This window comes from Tachypleus tridentatus, chromosome 6, assembly GCF_004210375.1.
Source record: "Tachypleus tridentatus isolate NWPU-2018 chromosome 6, ASM421037v1, whole genome shotgun sequence".
NCBI classification, from domain to species: Eukaryota; Metazoa; Arthropoda; class Merostomata; order Xiphosura; family Limulidae; genus Tachypleus; species Tachypleus tridentatus.
Genome location: NC_134830.1, coordinates 115,904,453 through 115,932,151, shown reverse-complemented (window position 1 = coordinate 115,932,151; position 27,699 = coordinate 115,904,453). Strand labels below are relative to the sequence as shown.

At 30.8% G+C, this 27,699-nt stretch overlaps 1 protein-coding gene across 1 annotated transcript in view; it reads right to left on the bottom strand.

Annotated features, from left to right (window-relative positions):
• Nucleotides 1-4,948: 4,948 nt before the first annotated feature.
• Cog3 (conserved oligomeric Golgi complex subunit 3) overlaps nt 4,949-27,699 on the bottom strand; it is a 35,773-nt gene continuing 13,022 nt past the window's right edge. Inside the window, exons 8-20 of the mRNA XM_076507148.1 lie at nt 25,083-25,301; nt 24,125-24,230; nt 22,313-22,346; nt 19,449-19,609; nt 17,627-17,855; nt 15,154-15,239; nt 14,057-14,146; nt 13,366-13,486; nt 12,296-12,378; nt 10,275-10,409; nt 9,510-9,716; nt 7,567-7,665; nt 4,949-6,883 (exon numbers count right to left, since the gene is read on the bottom strand). Coding sequence (XP_076363263.1) covers nt 6,848-6,883; nt 7,567-7,665; nt 9,510-9,716; nt 10,275-10,409; nt 12,296-12,378; nt 13,366-13,486; nt 14,057-14,146; nt 15,154-15,239; nt 17,627-17,855; nt 19,449-19,609; nt 22,313-22,346; nt 24,125-24,230; nt 25,083-25,301 — 1,606 coding nt within the window. The 3' untranslated portion in view covers nt 4,949-6,847. The remainder of the gene's footprint in view (nt 6,884-7,566; nt 7,666-9,509; nt 9,717-10,274; nt 10,410-12,295; nt 12,379-13,365; nt 13,487-14,056; nt 14,147-15,153; nt 15,240-17,626; nt 17,856-19,448; nt 19,610-22,312; nt 22,347-24,124; nt 24,231-25,082; nt 25,302-27,699) is intronic.

Here is a 27,699-nt window from a genome sequence, read left to right as displayed (position 1 = left end):
TTAGCCGTGGGAAATTATAATGCAATGTTCAATCCCACTTTTGCTGACGAAGAGCTTGCGGCAGACAGTGTCGAGTACCTTTGCTCGACATTCAACAAACAGGCCTCGTGTCCTTTCATCGTGTCGTATCTTCTAAGTCATAAAGACAGATGTAACTAAAATGAAAATGTAAAAGATAGTCTTCACAAAATCCAAGCGCTCATTACTCATTCTCAAAAACAAAATAATTCTAAAAATTTCTCTAACAGTATTATGTGAGCCAGTAAAATCATCTTTATTATAGACCGATCACAAAAAAGGAGAAAAAAAAAGCGGCTGGTGAATTTTCTATTAAAGTTAAAAAATGTCATATATATACACACACACACACACACATATATATATATATATACATACACATATTTGTAACTTTTTTTACTTTAATAGAAAATCTATTAGCCCTATTTTTCCTTCCTTTTTTGTATGTTTCACATTAAAGATATTTTAATATATATATATCTTATTATTCTTACTCTTCAATATAAGGATAAAAAGTAATTCCAAGGTAATTAGGATCTTTCACCCTAATTGATTTTAATATCGCCAAAATAAAGGGGGGGGGGAATTTGGCCTACTTTTTTGAGACGTGATTAACATCTATTTAAATGTAAATGTGAAACCAACTTCTCGAAGCGTATTTATCCTAATGTAAAGCTTTCAGTATGGTTTATCTTGACATTTAAATAGACGTCAGTTTTCGTTCATTAACAAGTTGCGCCGGTCTGCTCTGTACTGTTCCAAATTAGCCTGAAAATCCACTTCGCGTCTAACTAAAGATTTCCTGAGCAAGATAAAAGTATTCTTTCTTTATTTAATTTCAAAAGGAGCAGAAACCAATTACAATTACTAATGACTTCCGAGCGTCAGCATTCAGCCATGTTTCCTTGATAAGACAACTGTTTATAGCACTTGCTTTACTGACTTCAAGGGCAGTCCTCATTGCCTTATATTAACGTAAAGATATAACACGAACTGGGAATTGTAGATGTTATAAAGAGAGCATATAACTTTTATCACAATAACGTACAATATCGGTAATCTGTTTCCACAATCTCATTATATACCAACATCATCATCACCACAAATTTGAAATTTAAATAATTAAAAAAAACACGTAAAGTTTAATAAGATGGCTGTCGTCAAAACAACTCGATTGTGACCAGTAAGAATCAGCATTAAGATATAAATTTTTCACTAAATATAGGTGTGTGGACATTATAAACAGCGGGAAACTCATTCACTTGGAATCTGAAAACAATGCAACCAGTTAATATAAAGGATATCAAATAAAATGGAAAGCTGTCGTAGACTAGTAACGCTTGCTCATTGGCCATTATTCCTGAATGTGATTAGTAACCCTGAATATTCATTGGTTATACAATTTTTATAAGTAACTCTGTTGTGAATGACAAAAAAATAGATTCTTATATCAGTGTTGGCAGGTCAGCTAGGTTCTTCCAAAATATTTAAGACCTGATGAAGAAAGCTACCGAACACGCCCAGTTTATCGATTTGTTTCCCATTTTTGGCTAAATACACTTGGGATTCAGGTTTAAGAGTTTATATTTCCATGCTAACCAGGCGGAGCGATATTTGATTGACATATGACGTCACATTTCATCTCACTATATTTGATTTTCTTTTAACAAACAAAACCAACAATTAAAACAAGCCCGAAGGAATGCGGCGGTGTTTCTTAAATTTTGTTCACAATTAATCGAAGGCTATTTATGCTAGCTGCCCCTAATTTTGAAATGATACACTTGAAGGGTGTGTGTGTGTGTTTTCTTATAGCAAAGACACATCGAGCTATCCGCTGAGTTCACCGAGAGGAATCGAACCCCTGATTTCAGCGTTGTAAACCCATAGACTTACCGCTGACACTATAAGATGTATGTGTGTGTGTTTTCTAATACTAAAGCCACATCGGGCTATCACGTCTGAATCCCCTAACCACTCATCCCTAGCACCACTCTTATTTGATCAAATATTGAGATTTAAACATCACTCTTATAATCTAAGCTGAACAATCAACTATGTCACTGAATCTCAAACTATGATTAACTTATCATGTCCGAGACGAGTGAAAGTTGAAAACTTCACTCAACAAACAAATATCAGTATATAAATTAAATTAATATATGAAGCGCCACAGTCCCAAAATGCATAACGGTATGGAACCTTGGATCCACAGTGCAGCAAAATATTCGGCAAACAGCAAAGATTGTGTGTCACATAAAAAGCACATACTCAATAGAAACATGTTTGCAAATAGTCAACACGCATCATGGGTTAGTCTTGCTCCATTTCGATTTCCTTGTAGTTAAGCACAAAGCTATACAGTAAGTTATTTGCGCTATTCCCGTCACGGGTATCGAAACCCGGTTTCTAGAGTTTTAACTCAGCAAATTTGCCACTTGGATGGAAGGAGAACTCCGGTTTGAAACATTAATGATACAGGATCAATAAGGAAACGTTGTCCTCTTCATGTGTTTCTATAACAGGTATTTACCATCCATTCATCCAAGTTTCATCGCGAATACTCTTCCAAAAAAATCTATTTCGGTTTAGATGTAGGAAAGTTATCACATTCACACTAGCGCCCACTATCGGTACATATGCGTACGAAAATAGTTTGAGTTTTCCTTTTTTTTCACTTGATTTACGGATGAAATTTAAAAATAAAAACATAGAAAAAAATCTTTCTTATACTTTTTTAAAATATAAATGAATAACATTAGTTATATTTCCTTCTACTCCTAAAGATATTGTGAAAGCGTTGTTTTTCTAAATTTCGCGCAATGCTTTCTTCGCTAGCTGTTCCTAATTTTAACAGTGCAAGACTAGAGGTATGGCAGGTAGTCATAAGAACCTACCATAAACTTTTGGGCTACTCTTTCACCAACGAAAAGTAGGACGGACCTCCCCCGCGGCTGAAAGGGCAAATATGTTTGGAGTGACGGAGCTCGAATCGCGGCTTTTAGATTACTACGAGTCGAGCGCCCTAACTACTTGGACATTGTGAAAGCTAATAATATTCATGAATAATTCAGTGATAAGTAACTCTTAGTTTATTTTCTAAGTTGATAATTATTAATTCTTATTATGGCTTGCTGTTTAATAGCGCTCGTCTTGCAACCTAAGAGGCACGAGTTCGAGTCCCATCATCAGAAATGCTCGCTCTTTCAACAATTATGTTATGATGTCACTGTTAATCCCATTGTTCGTTTGGAGTTAACGATGAGTGGTTTTAAGAAATTGCTCTCTTTCTAATCTGTTGCTTATTAATTAGAATATTCCATGGGCATTATAATCATTGCAAATCAATACATCTGATGCAACTGAAATTATTTTTGAATTTACAGCCAAGCAGTGAAATCAATCTGTTGCTGTCACTAATTTTGAACTTTTGACTACTCGCCACAGCTCTACTGAAAACAGTTTGTGATAACTCACGGATATGAAACTGGCTACCAGATCCAAAATCCAGAGCTCTATCACAAAACCAACCTATACCCCATTAAAATCATAAACCACTTTTAAAGACTAAGTTCATTGGTATCACTTGAAGACCATATTTATCTTAAAACGTGCAAGGAGAACTTTCAGGCTTTATCCCAAAGTTGTGGGACAATCAGTACCTGGGAACTAGTAATCCAAACATTTTAAACTTTAATTGATGTCAGCCCTGTGATCTTGCACAAACCAAAAATTTAACTAACAAACTATCCCTAGTAAGGTACTTTTAATTACTTGAAACTACCACTTCTTTAAATAACTACATTTTAAAAAATAACCAAATCCCCTAGTTTGTAAACTGAGATTACACAGTATATTTTGTTTATACACCACTACTTAACCAGATTACATAGTATATTTTGCCTAGACTCAACTATATTTATATTAAATATAAAGAAATTATGTAGTATATTTCCTAGTATTTTTGAGTTTTGTAAAAGTATTGAATTCATAATTTATTAGTTTTTGGATGTTCATGCACTGTTAAGAGGAACTGTCTTCAATAGTACCCATCACAAATGCATGAGTCACTCCTTTCTAAACAAATATTAAGACTGACCATCACTCTTATAGATAACTAAGAGATCTGTAGTGTAGTAAGTAGCTTTGCTTGCAGTAATGAGATGTGAACCATAATTCATAGTCCACAACTCCGATCACCTGAACTATAGACCAGGGTTGACATCATTCTTTAACTTTATTCACCAAAGTTATGCATTTATAAAAATTTTTTATATTTTAGTGTGGAAGATTATGTAAATTAAAATTTAGTGTTTCCAGGTTCTCATTTTTTACACAAATTAAAAAAGAATTACAACTTTCTTACAATGAAAGCCACTGAAATAAAAGACATCAGATATAAGATCAATGGTTAAATAAAATACATCACGGTGAGGGAGGGGTTTAGTCACATTAAATGTATACAAACATTTATATATAGTGTTCACAGCTAACTTGCAACCTTTCTTAATTTCAGATATGTGACTGATTATTGTGCCATAAAAGTATGAGAGTGTCAAGTTAATCCTGCTGTTAGTCCAAACTTTACGATTTACGAAGCAAGCACGTGGAACACATTCTCTAAAATTCAATGACACGTCTACTGTTCTAGACCTTTTGTACACCCCAGTATATGCTTTGCTTGATATGAAAACATACAAGTTGTTGACACCTTTACGTATCTTAATACTGTTCTTGAAACAGTTCTTGTAGAGTTCTAGTGTTGGTTCTGTTAGTCTTTACTTCATGTAACATGGCTGACATATGGTACATACAGAGATGTCATGGGTTATCTTACTACTGCTTTTATGTATCACTGAAAAAATTAACTGACATGGGTCAAAGCACAAAGTTTCTGAATGAAGGATTCCAATAATCACAAAAACAAAACTATATACAACATTTTTTATTTCAAGTTATATATATTTTGTTTTTTTCCTCTCACTCTGGAAATATGACATACTTTCCCATTCATCCCACACACAAAAATTCCACCAATTGAATAACTCTGAATTAATCAGTTTGTCCCAGTAACCAAACCTTTGGGTGATCAGAATAAACATTACAAACAAGTAAAACCTTATGATGTGCCCTATAAACAACAACACATACATAATTAGTTTTATATTCAGGTGTTATAAAAACACTCTTAAAATGTAATATCTATTAAACAGAAATGACAATTTCTCATTTCACCGATTACCATGAAAAACACAGGTAGCCTCAACTGATTTTTTTTAAAGTATAATTGCACAGAAACTTTTGTCACTATATGTTTATTCTAGATAACAGAATTAGAGGTATTCCATCTAATTACAACATATAATGTAATTAGGGAGGTCTTCCACCTAGATACTACAAATAATGTAATGAAGGTATTCCACCTAATTACTATACATTATGTAACTTGGGAGTTCTTCAATCTAATACTATAGATAATGTAACTGGGGAGGTCTTCCATCTAATTACTATAGATAATGTAACTGAGGAGGTCTTCCATCTAGTTACTACAAACAATATAACTGGGGAGGTCTTCTATCTAGTTACTACAGATAACGTAACTGGGGAGGTCTTTTATCTAATTGCTAAAAATAATGTAATCAAGAAGGTCTTCCATCTAGTTACCTTGGTTGATGTAATTGGGAAGGCCTTCCTTCTAATCTCTGCAATTGGTTTTAACAAACTAATTCACAGAGCTTTCAGAGAAAAACACATGAAAACAGATACATCCATCCTCACAAAAAAACAGTTCTTCTTAAACTGTTACGTTGTTCTACCACTGTCATAGGACAATGGAGCTCCATCTTCCAAATACAATTTATCTTGTTAGAACATTATATTTCTAACACTTTATATACATTACCATACAATATAACTTCAATACTTCTCAATTACTTCTGTTTCCTTACTCCACAGGCAAATATGTGCACTTTCTGTCATAGTTTTTGCACCTTCAAAATTTATATATTAAAATGCAAAAAGTAAACACAAAAAAAAAACGATTGGATTATGAAGCCAAAGTACCCAAAACACAGATAAAAGGCTGAATTATTTTACTGAATAATATTTTTATCTGTAGTTGAAAAATTATTTTAAGAATGGATTTTATACTAATCAACATTGTTGTTCTGTTTTATAAAATAATCTATATTATTGTTATTTTTCTTTGTAAGTATTTGAGGTTTGTTTTTTTCACAGCAGTGAAGTTCAACATGTGTTTACTTTAATAGTCGTATGATAAATAACCTCATCACTAGATATGCTGCTCTTGTTTTATAATTTAAAAGTTAATTCAGATAAGCATGAGATTATTAAATCATTTGTGCAGTTTCTGTTTCTACACACACACACACACACCTTTCTTGTTTCACTGTGAATAAAAAAGAAAAGACAGTTTAAGTTTTTCTTACTTTAAGATGAAAAAATCAGCATTATAAAAACATATCTAAGTTCAACAAACGTGTCCAGACACCACTTTTCACTACTAAAGGTATTCAATAAAACTGAGCTAAATGTAGAGCCATTTCTTAGGTATTAAGAAAATGTATTACTAAACAGCCAATCAAAACTCTTTCATTTTTCTTAATTCATGTTGATAGTCAGATGACACTGCAAAAACCACAGAAGTAATAAAACCTAACTTCACCATTACGTAAACCCAAAGAGTAGTGAAGTGTCTGAGCTAATAATCTCCGTGTGAATTATTCTGCTTCAAATGTTGACAGAACCTACTTTCTTTGTTTCCAATGCTTTATTGGAAAATATATACAACAACAGACTCTGATGACATTCACCTGATAATGGCAGATGACAGTAGAAGGCTGATCTGTAAACGAATGATTTCAAGGTAAGATTATTACATGGTCATTCAATTTATACAATAATTAATCAAACACAATAATCTGAACCTATACATTTTACATGGTTAATTTCACTTTTCTTTTTAGTATATCAAGAACAACCTGAACTATTTTCATCAGCAGTTCTTGCATCAACAGCATTGTAAATCAACTTCAATATTGTGCATCATTTGTACCTCACTATACATCATTCATTTTAAATTACACTTTAACAGCTATCCACTATGAGAGGATTATTTAACTGCAGCAGGAACTTGTGTTCAATCTCGTTGACAAGATCTGTCTTTGATTGAAACAAAAATCCTAAATTTTGAAGATATAAGCAATGTCAATTATGCAGTTATAAACTTTGGTCCTTAAATTATTTAGGTTGTTCTTTTGAATGTTGTCTTTTATATTTAATGGTTCAATAACAGACAAAAAACTAGATGAAAAAGCAGCAGCCACACCTATCTTATAGAATAGACCAATTACTATAGCACTTAAAACAGAAATAACTTAAAAACCAAAACAATCGTAACATTTGTTTTTTTAACAACTTACAAGAGCTTAACAATTAAATAAAAAAAATTGAATATTCTTTGAAACATCAATAATTATCTAGTTAATGCTACATACAAAAGAGTCTAGATACATTTATTTATAATACCTGATCAGTAGATGGGCAACCAATTATCAACTGTTCATCTTCGCTGTAGTTTGTTCGAACTAATTGCAGCAGTTGTTCAAAGGCAGTTTGAACTCGATTCTAAATGAATGTAAGTGAATGGTTTTTATTTATCAAGTATATTACACTTTAACTAACAGCTAGATGCTTTATTTGAAGCAAATGAATGAGATTGAACAGACTTACTTGAAACTTGAAAATATAGATACCCCTTGTAACTTGTAAGAATGGAATAAATACACACACACACTTGCAATTTGATAGAATACACAACAAAAATGATCAATATTATTCTAGTATTATGTCTCGTTGTCAGAGTATTGTATTATACTGTATGTTACATATAGGCCTTCCATTAATCTTGAGATGGATTTATTTACAAACTGTGGTCTCTCCAATACACAAGTCATCAAGCTAGTTTCAGCAACAACTGTGAGCTGTATTCAAAAATCATCCCCCTTTTTGTAAATAAACAGTACTGACAGTTACGACATGGTTTCCAATTAATATTTTATAAATGAAAGCAGATTTTAAAATGATATATGAAAGGTACACAATACGTTTAGAAAAGTGAAATTTGTAATGAAAAGTATTTGATATTTTAAATCTGGATGTCACCTTACGTGACACATGGGATAAACAGTTCATTTTGATAAATAGAATTAAACTTCAAGCTCATTCATCGATCACACTCAACTAGTCCATGATTCTCCAAAGAAAGCACTTGAAAACAAGAAAACACAAAACAGTTTATCACAATAAAAATCAGGGTTTCAATGCCCATAGTTGGAACAGCACAGATAACCCATTGTCTACCATTGTGCTTAACAACAACAAAAACATTATGGTGATAGTGCTTACTTGAATAGTTATAATAATCATAAACTGTAATAATGAGAAAAACTAACTACATTTATGTGATTATTTTCACAACATTAGTTGAGATAATGGATTACTTGGATTACTGTTTAATTGGAATAAAAAACAAAGAGAATTAGTGGAAATACTAATTTTAATTAAACTAATTGACTTAATCATAATTTCAATAAATCGATTATCTTATATGGTATTAATTAATATAATCAATGTTCCTGGATAATTAGTTGCATTACCATCTGACTGACAAAAGGAATGGCTCTCAGAGTATGAGTGCCATCTCATGGTACAATTAAACGTTTAGTGCATGTTGAGTGGCATATTGCTTAACAAAAGTGTAGTGTATGTTGAGTGGCATATAACTGAACAACTAAATGTGTAGTGTGTTTGGCATATAACTGAACAACTAAATGTGTAGTGTGTTTGTTAATTGGCATATCAATGAAGGACAAAGTGTAGTGTATGTTGAGTGGCATATTACTGAACAACTAAAAGTGTAGTGTGTGTGTGTGTGTGAGTGGAATATAACTGAACAACTAAAAGTGTAGTGTGTGTGTGTGTGTGTTGAGTGGAATATAACTGAACAACTAAAAGTGTAGTGTGTGTGTTGAGTGGCATATAACTGAACAACTAAAAGTGTAATGTATGTTGAGTGGCATATAACTGAACAACTAAAAGTGCATTGTATGATGAGTGGCATATAACTGAACAACTAAAAGTGTACTTATGTTGAGTGGCATATCAATGAACAACTAAAAGTGTAATGTGTGTTGAGTGGCATATAACTGAACAACTAAATGTGTAGTGTATGTTGAGTGGCATATAACTGAACAACTAAATGTGTAATGTGTTTGTTAGTTGGCATATCAATGAAGGACAAAGTGTAGTGTATGTTGAGTGACATATTACTGAACAACTAAAAGTGTAGTGAGTGCTGAGTGGCATAACACAACACAACTAAAATTGTAATGTGCGAGTGTTGAGTGGCACATCACGCAACAACTGAAAGTGTAGTGTTATTTTTTATCACTGGTACAAAAAATACATACCCTAATTGGCCTGAACAGAATGTGCTCTGTATCCCTGTTGGCTAAATATAGTGACATGCTATTTGCCAAGCTTGGAAGCTTGGTTTTTAAATGTTTGTATGCTTCATTAACAAGTTCGGACACCTTTTCCGCGCTAGCCCAAGGTTGGTTCTTCAGCACAACTTGTCGTGTGGTTTCTTTCTCTCCAACTTGTAAGATGACTTTGGCCTAAATAAATTTTTTTTAATTATAAAAGTAATAAATTTGAAATATATTGATAAAAATTTCACAGCAAAATAAGCTATTAAAATATCTATGGCTTCAGAATGTGTACACTGTTTGGATTTACAATTTTCAAAAGTAAACTTTTTTCTTTACATATTTCTAAAAGAAATTATTAAACTCCTAAATAATAAGTTTGATACTCTCACAAGTAACAGTAACAAACTTAATTTTTCACACGCATCTACTTCTGAAGTGACCAAAATTCTTCACTGATAAATATCAAAAAATAAATTCATATTAAATATTTCTAAATAAATTAATGCAGAAATATAAGCCAGTAGCTGTGATTAACACTTGATTTAAGGCCATTTTTCCACAGAGTGAATATTTAATACATTTGAAACCACAAAGAGGTCCTACTGTGAAGGATTAATATAACTTACTTTGTGATGTGAGATATTTGTAAATTTTACTCTATTTCTAACCTAATGAGCTACATGTGTAATTATTATTGGAACACATTTTGATATGGGTACTGTAGCTCATTTACTAAAATATTACCTTATTCAGGAAAATAAGAAGCTGTCCTATTAACATTTCAACAGTATTTGCAATGAATTCCTCACACACTATTTTCAATTGGTTGTCGACAGCCTTTTTGGAGTCAACAAGATTTTCTGTGACTTGTGGCGTTCCCTAATGAAATCACATACACGGATATTTAAGTAAATTTCTCAACCATTTCTCATTCCAGTAACTAAACATAACATACTTTATATGTATATTCCTTATGCACATATGATATAAGATATTACGTTTTATTTAGATGTTTACAACAAATGTACATTTGTGTTATACAGTAGTAGGAAAACACACTGGTTTTTGACAGTTCATTACACAACCACCATGTATGTACATAATCCACAGACAGACAAAAATAGAACACGATTAAAACAAGTGGTGTAATCACCAAATAACTAGAGAAGACACTTGAACTACAAGAAATTCTTATAAGATGAAAAAAGGGGAATTGAAAACTGGTAGAATCAGAGAATAATGTGAGAAAATACTAGAATTACAGTCAGATTTATTAGATAAAACAAATGCCACAAACATATAATAACTACAGAAACTGCTTGAATTACACAATAAATTTTAATGATGTATATCAAAGTAATCTTAAACAAGAAACTTTAGAGACCACAAGAATATTAAACTTCAACCAAATCATAACACACGTCTCCTGTCATTCTTTAAACCTATCAACTCAAACATTATGCTATTTCACTAATATATTTTCATGTGATTGTAATGTATTTTAGAAACATTTTCCATTGGATGAACTTATAATCTAACAGGACAATGGTGCCATCTTAACAGATAAAGTTTTCAAATCCAAATCTACAACTAGTGTTGTATGGTTTAAAATCAAAATTTAAATTTATTAGTTTTTCTAACAGGGATAATTAAGAATGATACCTACTTTACTCTCTTTATATTCTATATCACATCAACTTTGCACAAATGATACCTCTTATCTTTTGTTCATTTTGTATTCTTTAATGCACAAATATGTTCACACAACTTTTTATAATATATTCTATAATACTATAACTATGCCAAGGCAAGAGTTTATTTATTGTTTAATATTCTATAACATTATAACTATGTTCAACTTGAAGTTTTCTTTTCATATTCTATAATGTTGAAACTACAACCAGATAAATATATTACTTGGCTTGGATGTTTCACAAAGAATACTACTACTTGTAGATACAGTTTTTACACATTGTAACTATTCAAATTAATCTTTGTACTAAGAACTATCTACAAAATGCCTTGTTTCACATACAGTCTGCACTATCACAGTTCTAGTTATAAATTACAAGGCATACATTTATCCTCTAATATCAGTAAATACAGAACTATTACAAAACATATATCATGTGAGTATACACATGCACTTACACATGTATACATTTATTTAATGCATACAAATAGCTAGAAAAAAAATGAACACCTAATGTAATAGTTTAGCAATCAAATAATTCTTATTACCTCCAAAAATGAATTAATCATTCAAAAGACTAGTACACTATACATTTTTTATGGGTAGGCAAACAATCATTTGTAAGCACGTTTTGACAGAATATTGGTCTGTCTTCTTCATACCCATATTAAAATATGTATGTACCACAATTAATAAAAATTTCCTTATATTTATGAATCACTGTTTGTCTACCTATTATTATATCAGTATAAAGTTCTTCCTTACTCAACTAAACATTTCTATTTAACAAAACAATCAGTATTGTAATGACTTCAAAATGAATTCTCTTACTGAAATGTTTCACTGAGTATGTTTTAAAACCAGAATATTTTTAGCTAACCCTTATTTAAACAATTTTTGTTATTATTAGTTATGTTAAACATGTCTCAAGATTTAGTAAAAGTTTGAGAAACTTCCTAATGTGTTAAAATTAAAAAAAAATTACTTAAACTTCCTTCAAGATGCAAAGAATGACATTTTAGCTCTCAAACATTTCAGAAAGTAAATATATGAATATCTGCTAAGAACTTACCTCAAGCAGAAACTCAAGCAAAGCATTATTGGAACTTAGAGAGAAAAGTTTTGATTTTTTTTGCAGTAAACCAACAGCAGCACCTAAACCAGAAAACTGAAAATGTTGAGAACTATAGACATAAATAATAAGAAATTCATGTGTGTGTGTTTTCCTATAGCAAAGCCACATTGAGCTATTTTCTGAGTCCAATGAGAGGAATCGAACCCCTGATTTTAGCATTGTAAATATGTAGAGTTACAGCTGTACCAACAGGGGACAAGAAATTCTTCAGCAAAGTAATTTGTACAAAACATAATTACAGTGATAAAATTTAAAACAATCAGTTAAGTGTCATGATATACACAACTACTTTAGTTAATAAAAAAGATTAGTCTAAGTTAAGTTATCAGAGAGCAAATAAGAAATCCAGAACATTTCATTTGTTGACCAAAACTACTTGGCACAGAAAAAATAATACAGATTTTTAGTAATTAAATATATAAAACCACATCTCAATAATAAATGTTCAAAGAGAAAATCTGACAGATTTTAAGAATTTAACAATACAAAGCATCACATCTCAACAATGAAAGGTGAAAGAGAAATCCTGACAGATATTAAGACTTCAACAATACAAAGCATCACATCTCAACAATGAAAGGTGAAAGAGAAAATCTAACTGACACATATTAAGACTTTAATAATGCAATGCATCATATCTCAACAGTGAAAGATGAAAGAGAAAATGTAACTGACAGATATTAAGACTAACAATACAAAGTATCACATCTCAACAATGAAAGGTGAAAGAGAAGATCTGACTGACAGATTTTGAAACTTTAACACAAAACATTACATCTCAACAATAAAAGGTGAAAGAGAAAATCTAGCTAACAAATATTAAGACTTTAACAATACAAAGCATCACATCTCAACAATGAAAGGTGAAAGGGAAATCACCTAAAGGATTAAGAAAAATTTAAATCATATGGAAAAATTACTCAAGATGCATCTTTTCATTATTTATTTTTCAGTTAACTATGTTCATATATGTTTATTTATGTACTGGAGATTTAAAGTGCACAAACTTTTCACACGGCTGAAGTCCAAAGCTGTCTCCTTAATTGTAAAATCAATTTGGAATGGAGAAATCTGTTCTCGAAGAATTAACAGGTGTTTAATCTGAAACAGGTGTGCATCAAGTGTGGTCTGAAAAACAATAAAATGCATCAATTATTAACAAAACCTTTTTACGTGAAAGTAAAACAGAATGTATAATAACACATCAAACATACCATATCTGCTATACCCAGTACCGACAAGGTCTTTCTCTCAAAGTCACATTTCTCTTCAAGCCAGCTGGGATATAACAGACACACCAGTGATTGAGATATTTATATTATGAAATTATATGAATGTCAAATGTTACTATGTAAACTAGGTTAAGTCAGTTAAGAGTAAATTTTATTAACTATATTTATGATATGACATAACAATGGGAATTTTTAAACTTTATATTATGTATCTATTTTAATACCAAACACTCATGATGGAAGATAAAATATTAACAAAATTTTAAAATAACTCAAATATTAATAAATTATCATAAAAATTACATGCATTAAATGCCAAGAAATAAATTACAGTATGTCAAAAAGATAATGTTAATTAAACAATAATTACTCACTATTAGTTACTAAATATATGTACTACTAGCTAAATTACTAGGTACTGACTAAAACTTTCAGTTATTACTTAAAAATAATGTTGTTCACTAACCTTGTTTTTTGCTATACTTTGACTAGCAGACACTAAAGACAGAATACACATGGATAAGACCTCTTGAGACAAGCCTTGAAAAATTGTTTTCTGCAATATAATTATAAAGGTGTTGTGGTTGGTTCTGTTTTTAAATATATCATGATGAATTTTCATATACTCGTACATAACAGTGGCTTCAGTTTGACATTTATATTTTCCATCAATTAAAACCAGATTGAAGGATCTATAGTGCATCAACAGCTCAACACTTTACACACAAGACATCAACAAAATCACAATTACACCAGTAGTGAATTTGCTTAGTCTTCTTGTGGGATTATTTTACAAAATTAACACAATTGAAATACATAAATTACAATACAACTGCTCACTGCTACAGTAGCTAGTTAAGCTTATATTTCTTGTACATCTTTTTCTTCTTTTAACATTTCAAATGTGGTAAGTTATTGTTTGTTGAATTTCTAATACAGTTACTTCCGACTATCTCCAATAGCTGTCTTTAATATTAAAATGATAAAAGTGGCAGAGAAGTTGCTAGTCAGTCAAAATTAACCACTACCAACTCCTGAGTGAATAGTGATTTGACTGTCACTTTTCTAATACAAACATTAGCTTCAAAGAGTGGAATAAAGGAACATGAACCATGGAAGCTCTGTGGGTAACACAGTCTGGCATGCTAATCACTAGGCTGTGATTGGTCAACTAAGATTATACCATCAGACTACCCATAAGCTTGTAATACAGGTTACAACAGATGAGTTAAAAAAACTAGATCCTTATAGTGGTTATTTAGCATGGTGAAATATTAAAGTATAATATAACCCTTGACAATAATACCTCTAAGTAATCTGAAGGACAAAACACATTGGACTGCAATAACTATTGAAGCAAAATGAGTTAGTCAAAAAAAAAAAACATAAGAGAAATTATAACAATTGGTAGTGCAATGGATATGGTCAATATTCTATACTTAACTCTCATGTCATGTGCAAAAATGCCTACTGAAACAAGATGTCAAGAAAAATGAAAAGTAAAAGTTCCCATATTTCAATTCAATCATTATCATTCAAATGGAAAATCAAATTAAAACTTACCTCCAAGCATCGGTACAATTTGGACAAACATACCAATGTTCGACGGACTGTGGGGTACCACATGCCATGGAGATCAGCTGGTGAATCTAATGAAAAATAATACTTAACCAACTCGAACAGATATACTAACTATTTCAGTATTACAGCCTGGTTCAGATGTTATTCTTTACTTTAGCATCAGTTCAATTTAAATAAAGTTTCTCATGGTGTTCCAATATCAATAAAATGAGAAATATTTGACATATATCAATATTTCTTGGTGAATACACCAATGACATCAGAGTAAACACTAATCCATGGTCACAAGAGAATGATGTACGTGCTTACCATAAACACTATTTATGTCAACACTAGCTTGCATCCTTGGAATGGCATGATAGACAGTGATCCATACTGTCCAATGGCATCTTTCAAGCCTGTTAACTTATCAGCCACTCTCTGATATACATGCAATAGCACATATTAACAAGACAAAAAAGTCAGGTGAGTCGTCTCAAAGTATGTAGCCATACTGAATATTCAACAAGTCCATTTATCAACAATGAAAACATGAAGATAATTTCATCCTGAAGACTTTAGGCCCCAAACTAACAGCTTGGGAACAAGCACAGTCTAAGGTGTTCAGAATAATTCTCTGTGATTAAAAAAAGAAAAAAAAAAAAAAGATTTTGCAGCAAGGAAAAAGCAGAGAAAAAACCACAAACAGTTTAAACATAAACCAATGACTAATGCAGAAGTTATAGTCCTTCGGGGCAGTGTGGGATCTACAAATCCAATGTCTAGAGTTAGGGGTGGAGGAAAACAGGAGAAATCTGAAATCTATGTCTATCACACCACCTTTAAATAATTTAGTGCCACTTGGTGACCATGGATTAAGTTACCACTTAGAAAATATTTAATTTTTGTTGTAACTTATCATACTTGTGAGAGAAGTTATATTACTCAGATGCCACCTTGTTTATAAATTTAAGTACATAATGACTATTTGTTCATACAATTTCTTAAGTCTTAGTTGATTTTGAATACTAAAATCTTTGGCCCAATCATTGTAAATGCAGAAAAAAAAATCCATAAAAATATAACCTCTATTTGAGGACATGTAGGTTGTCAGCCAGAACATGACACAATTAATATTACTTATGATTAAATACAGCAACTAAATGAAAATGATGAGGTACAAATACAGAGAAGTTCACAGAGTAAATATGTTAAAAATGACTTTTTTAACAATTTCTAAAAAGAAAAATATGATTAGCACAAGAACAAAAATATTTAAAGTACACCTGAAACTGTTATAATAGAAACACTTCTTGAAACATTCGAGGTACACGCAAGATATAAAAATAATGTACAGTCAGTATTTGCTAATGCCAAACTAAACAGTTCAAAATTTGCTTTCCTTTACTTTACTTAAAATGTAATCACTAGAAGACCACAAATCTTTGACAGGATATATCCTGTTCCACTGTGGTTTGTATGATTAGCCATTGGCACATAGATGGTTAGAATTTGGTGTCAACAGCAATGTTTCAGTTTCAATGAGAGATGACACTGAATTTCTATAATTCAGTTGTTCAAATACTGCAAATAAAGGGCTTTAGTGATAATAAACATATCTACATAAAAAAACTCCTGAGTTTAAACAATAAATATGGAAGCATAAATTTTTTATTACTCTTGCTTTGACCTAAATCAGCAACTCTGGGTAAAGTGTATTCTGCTTTTTACAGTTTTTCACTTCTTGCTCAATGTAGTTTTTGTTCTGCACACAAGCTGAAAACTACAAACAACTTTGTTAAGTTTATAAAAACATAATTGTGGTACATCATTTTACTCAATTTTCTGCAAAATGTGCATGTGTACATAATTTGCTTTTCATTCATTAATATTTTTATGATATTTATTATACATCAGGACAGGCAGTAGAAAATTGCTTCCATAATCTTTATAGGAAAATGCCAATTTTCATTAGATTTTCACAAATTTTTATTTACATCTAAAGCTATTTTAATCCTTAACAGTGATTTGTCCAGTTTTGAAAACTTTGCCATAAAACTTTAAATTTGTGATTATTTTAATACTTAACAGGGACTTACCAGTTTTATCAAGCTTTGTGATGACACTTTACACATTTGGTTGTTTTAATCAAGTTCTCATATTATTTACCTCACAGTTACAACTAATTTATATATATAACATATTCAGTTGTACTAACGTGTTTCCATGCCTAATGAACATAAGACATAAAATGTTATTTTTCTTACTTTCATGACCATTTGGCATCATACAAAACTGAGATCTTATTTTGTGTATAACAAGTCTTTGCTACTTTTTCCACACCATCACAAGACCAAAGTGATCTATATATATTTTTCACTGGTGTCCAAAGAACTAATACATCTCTTAATGTTTTGCATTATAAATCAGATCTCTTATAAAACTTTATGTTTTAAGTGCTTCCAAGTTGTCTTACATAGAACAGTCCTTCCTTTGACAGAAATGCTCGGATTTAATTCTGAAGCCGACTGGGACATGGTGCTCTCCATCCCTTGTTTGGACACTGAACCTGACGTGACTGCAGAACTTTCCTCTCTGTTCTTAGGCTCACTACTAACACAAGCTGGTGCTGAAGTAGATGACCCTAGGGAGGATCGAGAACTGGAGCGGCTAAGGGGCTTTTGAGCTAAGCTTTCTGCAATGTTCTGTAAGCAGATTAATAAATGCTCTTGAAGTACAACAATGTATTTCATTTAAACAAAAACATTTGATTCCTCAGATTCTAAATGTTTAAAGAAACTGCCCTTAAAATGATGCACAGTTTTATTATTTTAAAAACTTTGTTTATTATCCATCAAGAAGATAGGAATATGCAGAAAATCCAGTTAATACACTAAATATCAAAAAGGAATTTAAATTATAAATCCTATGATTGCAGGGTGATATAAAAACTTTTGTTTCAGGTAATAAAAGTAAATTAAACAAATAAGTAGGCAGACAGAAATAAGAAATAATGTACAATTTATCACCTATTACAAAAAAGTTACAGAAATTCAACACTCATTAGCAACAGAATGAAGTAAACAAAGCAATTCTCAATCAGTTAACTATGAAACTGGCATAAAACCTCTAACTGTGATGTATCTAATGCTTGTATCTAATGTTAGAGGTCCAGGTTACTCTATTTTATGCCTTGTAAGATGCTACATTGTGGGATATACATCCTAATTTTGGAAAGACAATTCTAAGAAAAAATATTTTGATTCACCAACCAACACTTTGATGCAACCTCGATGTTTTTTCAACCTACTGAGTAAATACAGTCAAATACATCATATTCTTCACAGTATATAGACAATATTAGTTAAACTGAATGTTTTATGCTTCTGAAAATACTTGTATTTGGTAAGTAATGAGATTACAATTTGTATGAGAAGCCGTTTTGAGTAGACCCTAAGCTAACCTCTTGCCTTAACCCACCATGTTTGTTTTGGAAGATACATGGGGATTTTCAAGGTATTTTTAAAGAAAAGAAGTGCATCTTACAAGGTGTAAAAATACAGTAAGTATAAAGAAATATCAACAGTTAAAATAACATTTTAAAAACTACCAGTCTTAAGGCAGAAACTGCTTTAAGGAGAAACTCAGAATTTAAATATTTAGTCTAGAAAGTTCACAGTGACTTGAGTTTCTTTAAGAGTGATGCAGACCATATTAATTATTTCTTTTGTTTCCATTACACATCACAACTGCTTGTTGTAGATTATTCTTTTTATATCATGTTCTTTGTAAGTTATTTTATTCTAACAAGTAGCCACTTGGTATTTGTTTCAATTTGTTTTATGCAATATTTTTTTTTACCGTACACAGAAAAAATTATCTTTCTTTTAAAAACAAATTCAAAAAGCAGCACATAACAAAATATATCTTTAAGTTAAGATTTTTAATTTGTAAACATTTTGACTTTATTTATGTCTTGTTAACATAATTGTCCAAACCTATTGGCCACTCATCAAACAATAGAAAACTACAGAGCAAGTATTATTATGAGGCAGAATTTCTAGCAGGGCACTAATAGTGATACCCAAATGTTTGTACAGTCATGTAGCTTTAACGAAGTGAGTAGATTTACAGACAAAATGAAGCTAAGATTTTACACAGATCTTTTAATTGTAAATTTGAAACCAATTTTAATTCGATATCTTCTAAATCTATATACTTATTTCACTCTGATAAAAGAGACACATAATTCATGCAAATCTTCTGCACCCTAACAACCATCAATAACAAACACCTACCTGCATCATTTCTAGTTTTTCCGGGTAAGCCAAATCTCCTGGAGCAGGATGGTAATTCAGAATATCTGTTCTGATGTAAATGTGGGTTCTGTAGGCTAGTCTTTCCTGAACATCTTCCAACATCTGCTGGGCAACACTAGCAAAAGCTTCAAGGTGTTTGGCTACAAGCAATATATCAAATAGTTTTAAATTTTTATAAAACAAAAAATAGAAAAAGCTGCTGCAAAAACTTTGAAATTTGTATAAAAATGTTATGAATAGAACTGCATGTATGTGTGTGTGTGTGTGTGTCTGTAAGGAGGGCAAGTGTGCACTCGCCACCAATGGAAAATGAGATACATCTTTATTCATTTAGTATACATACATGCATAATTTATACTTTGCCACCCCCGAAAAAAATTTCTGTGGGTGTTTAAGGAATTGTCCTCCTGGTTTGTTTTCATCAATAAATATTCTGAGTAAAAAAAAAACAAAGTAAAATAATTTTTCTCAAAAAAGTTCTATTTAAATTATTTAGTTGAAGTTATCTGTGACAAAAACACAAACAAGAAAAGTAAGTGGCTACCTTGTGTATATTATTTAATTCTTTCATAATGATTTTAACCAGCAAATTCATTATCCACAGTTAGCTAATGGTAGTAACCCATAACTGGGATGGCATTATAATAAGTAAAATTCATGTTAGGGGAGTAACCAGTTTTCATATCTGAAATCATTATAAATCTCACTCAATAAAATAATGTAAAAATATTGTATGTATGGTACACATTTCTTTTCAGTATGTCTCAACTATAATGGTAAAGTACTCAGAATCAATGCTGATACTTCGCTTTCCAAAGGCCAGTATATCCAAAGTGCTGTAATTTTGTGACAGGATAAAACAGTTTTCTTCTATTTTGTCATTTAACTATAACAATCAGATCATTGCAATTTGCCTCAAGGGCCAAATCTGCATCATTGAATTAACAACATTTTAGAAAATAAATTTCTCATCATTTTATCATACATTAAAAACCTTCAAAGTTGAAATATATTTAATTAAAAAAAGTTGCATTTACTCAATTTTAGATGCACACAAAAAATTGCCAATTTTGATTCTCAGTTCATTTCAGCAATAAAATCATTAGTGTTTGTTAATTTCCAGAATCTTGTTTCTGAGTATAATATGGCACTTACAGCCTCCTATAAGGAAAGTCATAATAGTTTTGAAAAATATAGCTATATTTGTTCCCATAACTTGAATAAAAATGTAGTTTTATAGATTTATAACTGATCACAATTTCTCATCATTGTAACTTGAATAAAAATGCTGTTTCATCAGTTATTATCCAATCAGAAATCTCAATTCGATTGTCATGGTATGATGTAACTGCTTATATCTAATGTTAAGTTACTGATATAAACCCACTCTGAAAGTTTCTTTCCCTTTCTTTCGAATTATGTAAGCTGATAAGGTTAATGCAGAGAGATCAAAATAAAGGAATATGTTGGTGATATGTTGCTAGAAAAACAGGTGTTTGTGAACAGTTTCTGTTACAGTTAGAAACCTAACTTTTTTTGCCTGAAGCTTAATTTATCACTTTATATTTCAACTGATCTATTATGCTGAAGCATGATTTTGCAGAACAAAATGTGGTAGGCTTAGCTTGATCATTTTTCACTTAACCACATCTAATTAACTTTTATCAACAACAAGACTGCTGTGTTAGGTTTTTGTTCACATTAGGCGATATAAGCCTAAGTAACTGCTTCAATGTGTAAAGTTAATTGCTGAAAAACTGTGAGAAAAATATACAAACATAAATTAATTTAAAAGAAGGTTTAAAACTTATTACATATATATTAAACTTGATGTATTTCTGTAAGTTCCCTGAATGCGTTTTCTTTCAAAATTAAGAGTAAGCATTATTTTTATTTCTTTTCAAGTTCATATGTCATGCTGTGTTCTGGTATACAGAGTGCATAATTCTTCTAATGATTCATGTTACGTGCACATTTTACTGACGAGGAAACAGTACAAAATGCAACGTTAAGCTTCCCTGATGTGATGTCATTTTAGTGTCTACTGACTAACAGACAACACACTACTGTAAATTAGTGTCAGTGGTGAAAATGGGTGATGCCCATAGGTAGCCTTCAGCTCACTTTCAGCGAAATTTAACTTTTTGGTTAACAATTAAAAAACAACAACATTGGTTTCATTATAACTTTGGTACTGTTAAAAAAAGTTGCTATTATTGTATGCCAGTGATCATAAACAGTGAAATTACTTGACTTTCTTACACATAAAAAGATTAAAAAATTTACAGCTTAATAAAATATTTATAGGAAAATTTTAAAATATATGAATCAATAATTAACACCTACAATAAAGTTAAGCATTTTTAATTGTCTCTCAAAAAATACATCACAATGAAATACTTTACAAATTTCAAAGCAGTAACTTAATATAAATATCACAAATAAATATATTCTTGATAATAAGAAACCCACTTGAAATAAAAATGTATCTAAGGACAGCTGGTATGGGTATTAACACTTTTACTGATAAGGAGAGAACAACAATTCAACCTTCCTAGGTCTTCTTCAGGTTAAGGTCGAAACATTGTTCTCTCCTTAGCAATTAAAGTGTTAATACCCATACCAGTCATTTTGAGATACAAATAAATATATTATTTACAGAAGCTATATAGTAATTCTGAAGTTTCAAACTTTCACATCCACTAGTTTTATCCTCAATGTAATGAAATAAACCACACAAAAGATGCTCTTGAGTTTCATAAAGTTAAGATACTTATATTTCTAAAAAGTCACAAATGCATGACAAAACAGGAAATTTAAAAAAGTTTAAAAATGTTACTTACGATCATTCTGCACAAATTCTTCTAACATTTCCACCTGCAAAAAGAATTAATGATTTTCGCAGGAGTACACACACACACACATATATATATGCACACATCTTTTCAGAAATCAGAAAATACACAGCTTTTTTCTGTAATTGCATAGCTTTTTAGGGAATCACAACCACTAAATTCAATAAAACTCCACCAGGCAATAAAAACAAAATGGCAGCCAAATTTGAACTATTCAATCTGTGTGATTGCTTATCCATACAATTTCTACCAAATTTCATCTAAATTAGTTTAGCCAATTCCTAATAGTTTGCAACTCCAGATGGACTAGGAGAGTCTCGAACTGCTTTGTAGGAGAAATATATTGTTGACAAAATAAACCAGGAATATTGTGTACTAAAGCTTTTGTTTATACAGTTACTTTCTTTACTATGTTGTCAAAAAAACATTAAGACTAAAAAATCTATGCAATGGCTGAAGTTTTGCAAAATCAAACAGTTGGGTAGATATGACTATCACAAGTCACTGAAATCCTGTTGTTTTTTTGCCAACAATTAGCATTAACACAGCACTTAAATGTTTTTATTCCTAAGATCCAAACACTTGGAAAAACATGGCCTCCATGTGCTCTTGGGGAAAAAATGAGGTCCACTTTTTTAAATATATTTTTACACAAACCAAAAAAACATCAGAAATTATAATTTCATCCTGTGCTACTTACTAACTGTATGTATTCTGCAGTGCATTGGTTCTTGATATTCAAAACTGTTCATTACCTTTTTAAACACAGGTCTGAAATACATTTTTTTAATCTTGCCCACTCTTAAATATTTTTTTTGCAGTTTAAATTTTCAAATTGTGCAATAACTTGCTGAAACCTCTTAAAACTTTCAAACTGTCATATCAAACACTGAATTTCTGTCAGCAACTCTTGCTAAAAATATCTATTATTTTATCTTTATAGCAGGAATTTAACTGATTTTAGCTGTGATGTTCCGTTATTTCTCTTTCTTTAACAAAATTCTCGTGTATTTGATAGTTCATAATTTTGGAGATAGTGCTAGGTACACTTCAAATTGCCAAGTGATGATTTCCTGTATAACAACATAGGAAACATAGAGATGTTGTAGTGTAAAATTTAAGTTAAAAACACACAAAGTATTTCAATTTTATTGAAAAATACTGAATAGTGAATAGGATTAAAACAACAACATGAAGGTAGTGTAATCTTGGCTCCCAGAATGTATTATAAAGTGTTTTCTCTATCCCCAGTGTTAAAATCCATGCATTTAGATTTAAATGTAAGGAGTGCATTTGCATTGTTTTACTCCTGCAAGCAAAGTTAGGAAATCCCAATTACAATGTTTATGAATTCTCTTACAAAAGAAAAAATCAAACACCCTTCAAGAATAATTAATCCAAGTTTCTAAAATACACAAAAATATTTTACAAGCAAAACTAACTTTGGTGGAAAGATGGCCAGCCATTCCACAGATTCTTTCAATTTTACCCAATAAATCAATAATTAGAAAATAACTTAAATATTTAAAGATATATGAACAACTTTAATCACATTTGTTATTTAACTCTCAAAATAATATTTCAATCCATTTTTTAGGAAATTTTCAAAAGAAAATATTTTTAAAAATAAAAAATATGCCAAATAACATACACAGGAGAATAATATTACTTGGAAAAAAAAATGGATGCAGACTCTAATCCTTATAAGAAACAAACCTGTTAAAGGTTAAACAATGAAATGTGTTTATATTATTAATCCTTTTCAGTCATATGCATAAAGTAAGTTGAACAGATACTAACCTTCAAGATAGTACAGAGTTCTGTAAGGGTTTCTAAATGATTTATGTGAATGATTATTGTACGCAATACATCATACAGTCGTTGGCACAAACGTTCCAGAAAATTACTGGAAAATAAAGTAATTCAACTACAAATCAAGGATATACAAAAATTCCATCATTACAATAGAAACAAACCACAAATCTGAGAGTTTTTTTATAGTTTATTTAAACATTCTTTTCATTCCTGACAATATTTTCAACTCAAATCATATCTGTTTGAAAGCCACTGCAATTTTATTCTATTACACCAGGTAAGCTTACTTGGTTTTAATTACAATAATAAAAATTTTCTGAAAAAATCAAATCCTCATTTATTGAAAACTATCTAGTGTGATAGAGGTGATGAAGATGTTATTTTAAAAGATCAGGTAATACATCTTGTTAGTTTTTCACTTGTTTTACTATTTATAACTAGAAATAGTGGCTAATACACAATTATTAAAATAAAAATAGAAAGGCATTAATGGAGGTCAATCAGTTGGAAGTGACTGGATCAGCAACAAAACAGAGAATAAAATTCAACCAATTAGTAGAGTATAAAACACAGTTAATAAACCATGTTTTATTAGTATACAAGTTTTAGTTCCTCATTCTACAAGGCAATATTTTAAAAAAATACTAAATTACCCTCCAGTGCGACACCCATGACATTATTTCTAGACATAGTCTTCTCTACTTTATCCACAATCTCTTGAAAAAGTACTTTTAGTATTTTTCAAAGATAAAGCCTTTCAAATATCACAACCTACTAACTTATTATAGAAAAATTATATCAAATTATAATCAGAGGAGAGAAGGAGAAGAATATCAAATAACACAGAAGACACACCACAGGGTTAATAATATGTTAATAATTTGTTTCTAAACAAAAAATTACAGACATGATATGTCCTTGTAATAACAAATCTAGTATTTACTTAAGTTCTTGACTTGGCAGAGAGAAAAAATGCCGATACAGTTGATGTTCATCTTCGGAAAGATGCACGAGGAAGGCACACCCACTCCTCATCAAAGCACAGTGATCACGCTTGTGTTTCTCTGCTAAGTTTGTAATAGCTGTTGAGACACCCGGTCCTAAGAGTAACTCCCTTTGAGTAAAGTAGCACTGATAACAGTCTTCCAAAAGCTGTTGGTATCTATATGTTCAAAATATGAGTAAATGTAAACTACCAATAACAAGAGTTACTTTTCATCACATCACAGTGCTTCAAAACAGATATTAAGTAAAATACTATTCAAATTGCCTTTATACAGAGAAGTTGCTTGTATTTTGTAACTACACAGTACTTTAAGATTCATTTCAAAACAAGTTATCACCTTACGAGGATGAGAAACCCATATGAAGTAAAATTGTATTCCAAAGACAACTGGTATGGGTATTAAAATTTTAATTAAAATAAACTATTTTTTAACCTGAAGATGACCTGTGAGGATCAAAACATTGTGCACTTTATTTTAATTAAAATTTTAATACCCATATCAGCTGTTGTTTGAATACAAGTTATCACCTTAGATTAAAACTAAATTCATTTTGTGCAACGTGAATAACAAACAAAAAAAATATTTCTTTGATTTCCAGTGAACAATGTTTACCTACCTTATTACCATACCCTTAGGAAACAAATACAACAGTACAAAGTTCTATTAAGAAGAGCAACAAACATGTCTTAAAATTACATCTAAGTTAAGAAAGCATTAATAGCATCTTAACCTTTCCAGTGTTTTTTGAAACAAACTATAACACTTTGTCTCATATAAAACTGATGTTGAATTGTTTACAATTGTATGATTCTTTCAGGTGTCTTTATTTTTCATAAATTTTACGCACATGTGACAAACCTTTGGCATTTAACCCTTTCACTCTGTGTATCCTTTACTATATGTGATGAAGTTTTAGCATCTTAAACTTAAACTTTATTCAACTACTTTGTTTATGTTATACCAATTAGTAGAGCATAAAATCATAGCTAATAATCCATATTTTAATAGTATACAAGTTTTATGTTCCTAATTCTACAAGACAATACTTTAAGAAATTCTAAATTTCCCCTAGTGTGAAACACAGCATTTTCTCTAGGTGTCTTCTCTATTTTATCCACCACCCCTTGAAAAAAATAGGATATTAAATAAAAATTACTCACTGTAGAATCATCATTGCTCAAATAATTCATAATTTCTATAGCTTTCAATTTTGTTTGGCTACAGAGCTACTGAATAGAAAATCAGCCACCTCCTGCCACACCCACCTTTCACATCCTTTCTTTGAGGATTTGTTGATAGTCCTCTCTCACATTTAATTATACATTACCTATAACTAATAGAAAGCTAAGGTTTCATTTATCAAATGACATTATATTACATTGTGTTCTGAACATACAATTGTTAATTTTACTTACAATACAAGCAACATTCCAGTGAGAAAGTTAACAACTAACTTGGATGAATTTTTAATGGTTCTTGTGGCAGAATTAGAAATCCAGAAAAATGTTGAGAGTTAGAGGAAATTGTCTATTTTAGCATGTTATTATTCAATGTTTGTTGGTACATCATCTAATTAAATAAAAATTTAGTGCATTACTACCATTCATATAAGATAGAAAAAACATTATTGGGTAAGTACTTTCTTATTTTTCATGTTTATTCTTCATTGCTTACGAGGTCTGTTAAAAAAATACGCGGACTGACGTCATAAAACAAAATGTACTTTATTTAGAAGTTACAGGTCTGGGACCCCTTCAAAGTACTCTCCTCCCCAATGCACACACTTATCCCAATGGTGTTTCCATTTGTTGAAACAGTCCTGGTACGCTTCTTTTGTAATGTCCTCCAGCTCCTTCGTCGCATTTGCCTTAATCTCAGGAATCGTCTCAAATCTTCTTCCTTTCAAGGAGTTTGGGAGTTTTGAGTTTGAGGAACAAGAAAAAATCGCAAGGAGCAAGGTCAGGTGAGTAGGGGGGTGGGGAAGAACAGTGATCGAGTGTTTGGCCAAAAACTCATGAGTTCAGAGGGCTGAATTTCGCAGCAACGCGGTGCATCTTCAATTTTTCGGTCAAAATCTCGTAACAAGATCCAACTGATATCTCACACTGATGCCCCAAGGAATTCACATCTTATAATAGTATAGATAGTAGTTAAGACACAGTTTATCAGGCAATAAAACAACAAAATGTAATTATAAATAGATACATACCATCATGATCTTAAAGCTTTGTAGGATAAATGAATGTAGTTTTATGTTACAATTTGAAGTCGTTTTAGAAAGACAAAATGGGTAATTTAGATTTATTTCAATTTTTTTGGTGGTTACAAGGTTGGTCAAATTAACCAATCCCATTTTCAGACAGGGTAGACAAAATAAAAGATCAAATATAAAGGTTTACTGAAAGAAAAAAAAATGTATCTAGGAGGTTTCAGAAAGGAAATATGATATTTTTGAGATAAGAAAGAGTATTTTTAATTTTAAAATGAAAATTATACTCAGTATATTTATGGACAAATCTTAATTTTAGTTTGTTAAAAATACTTCACTGAAAA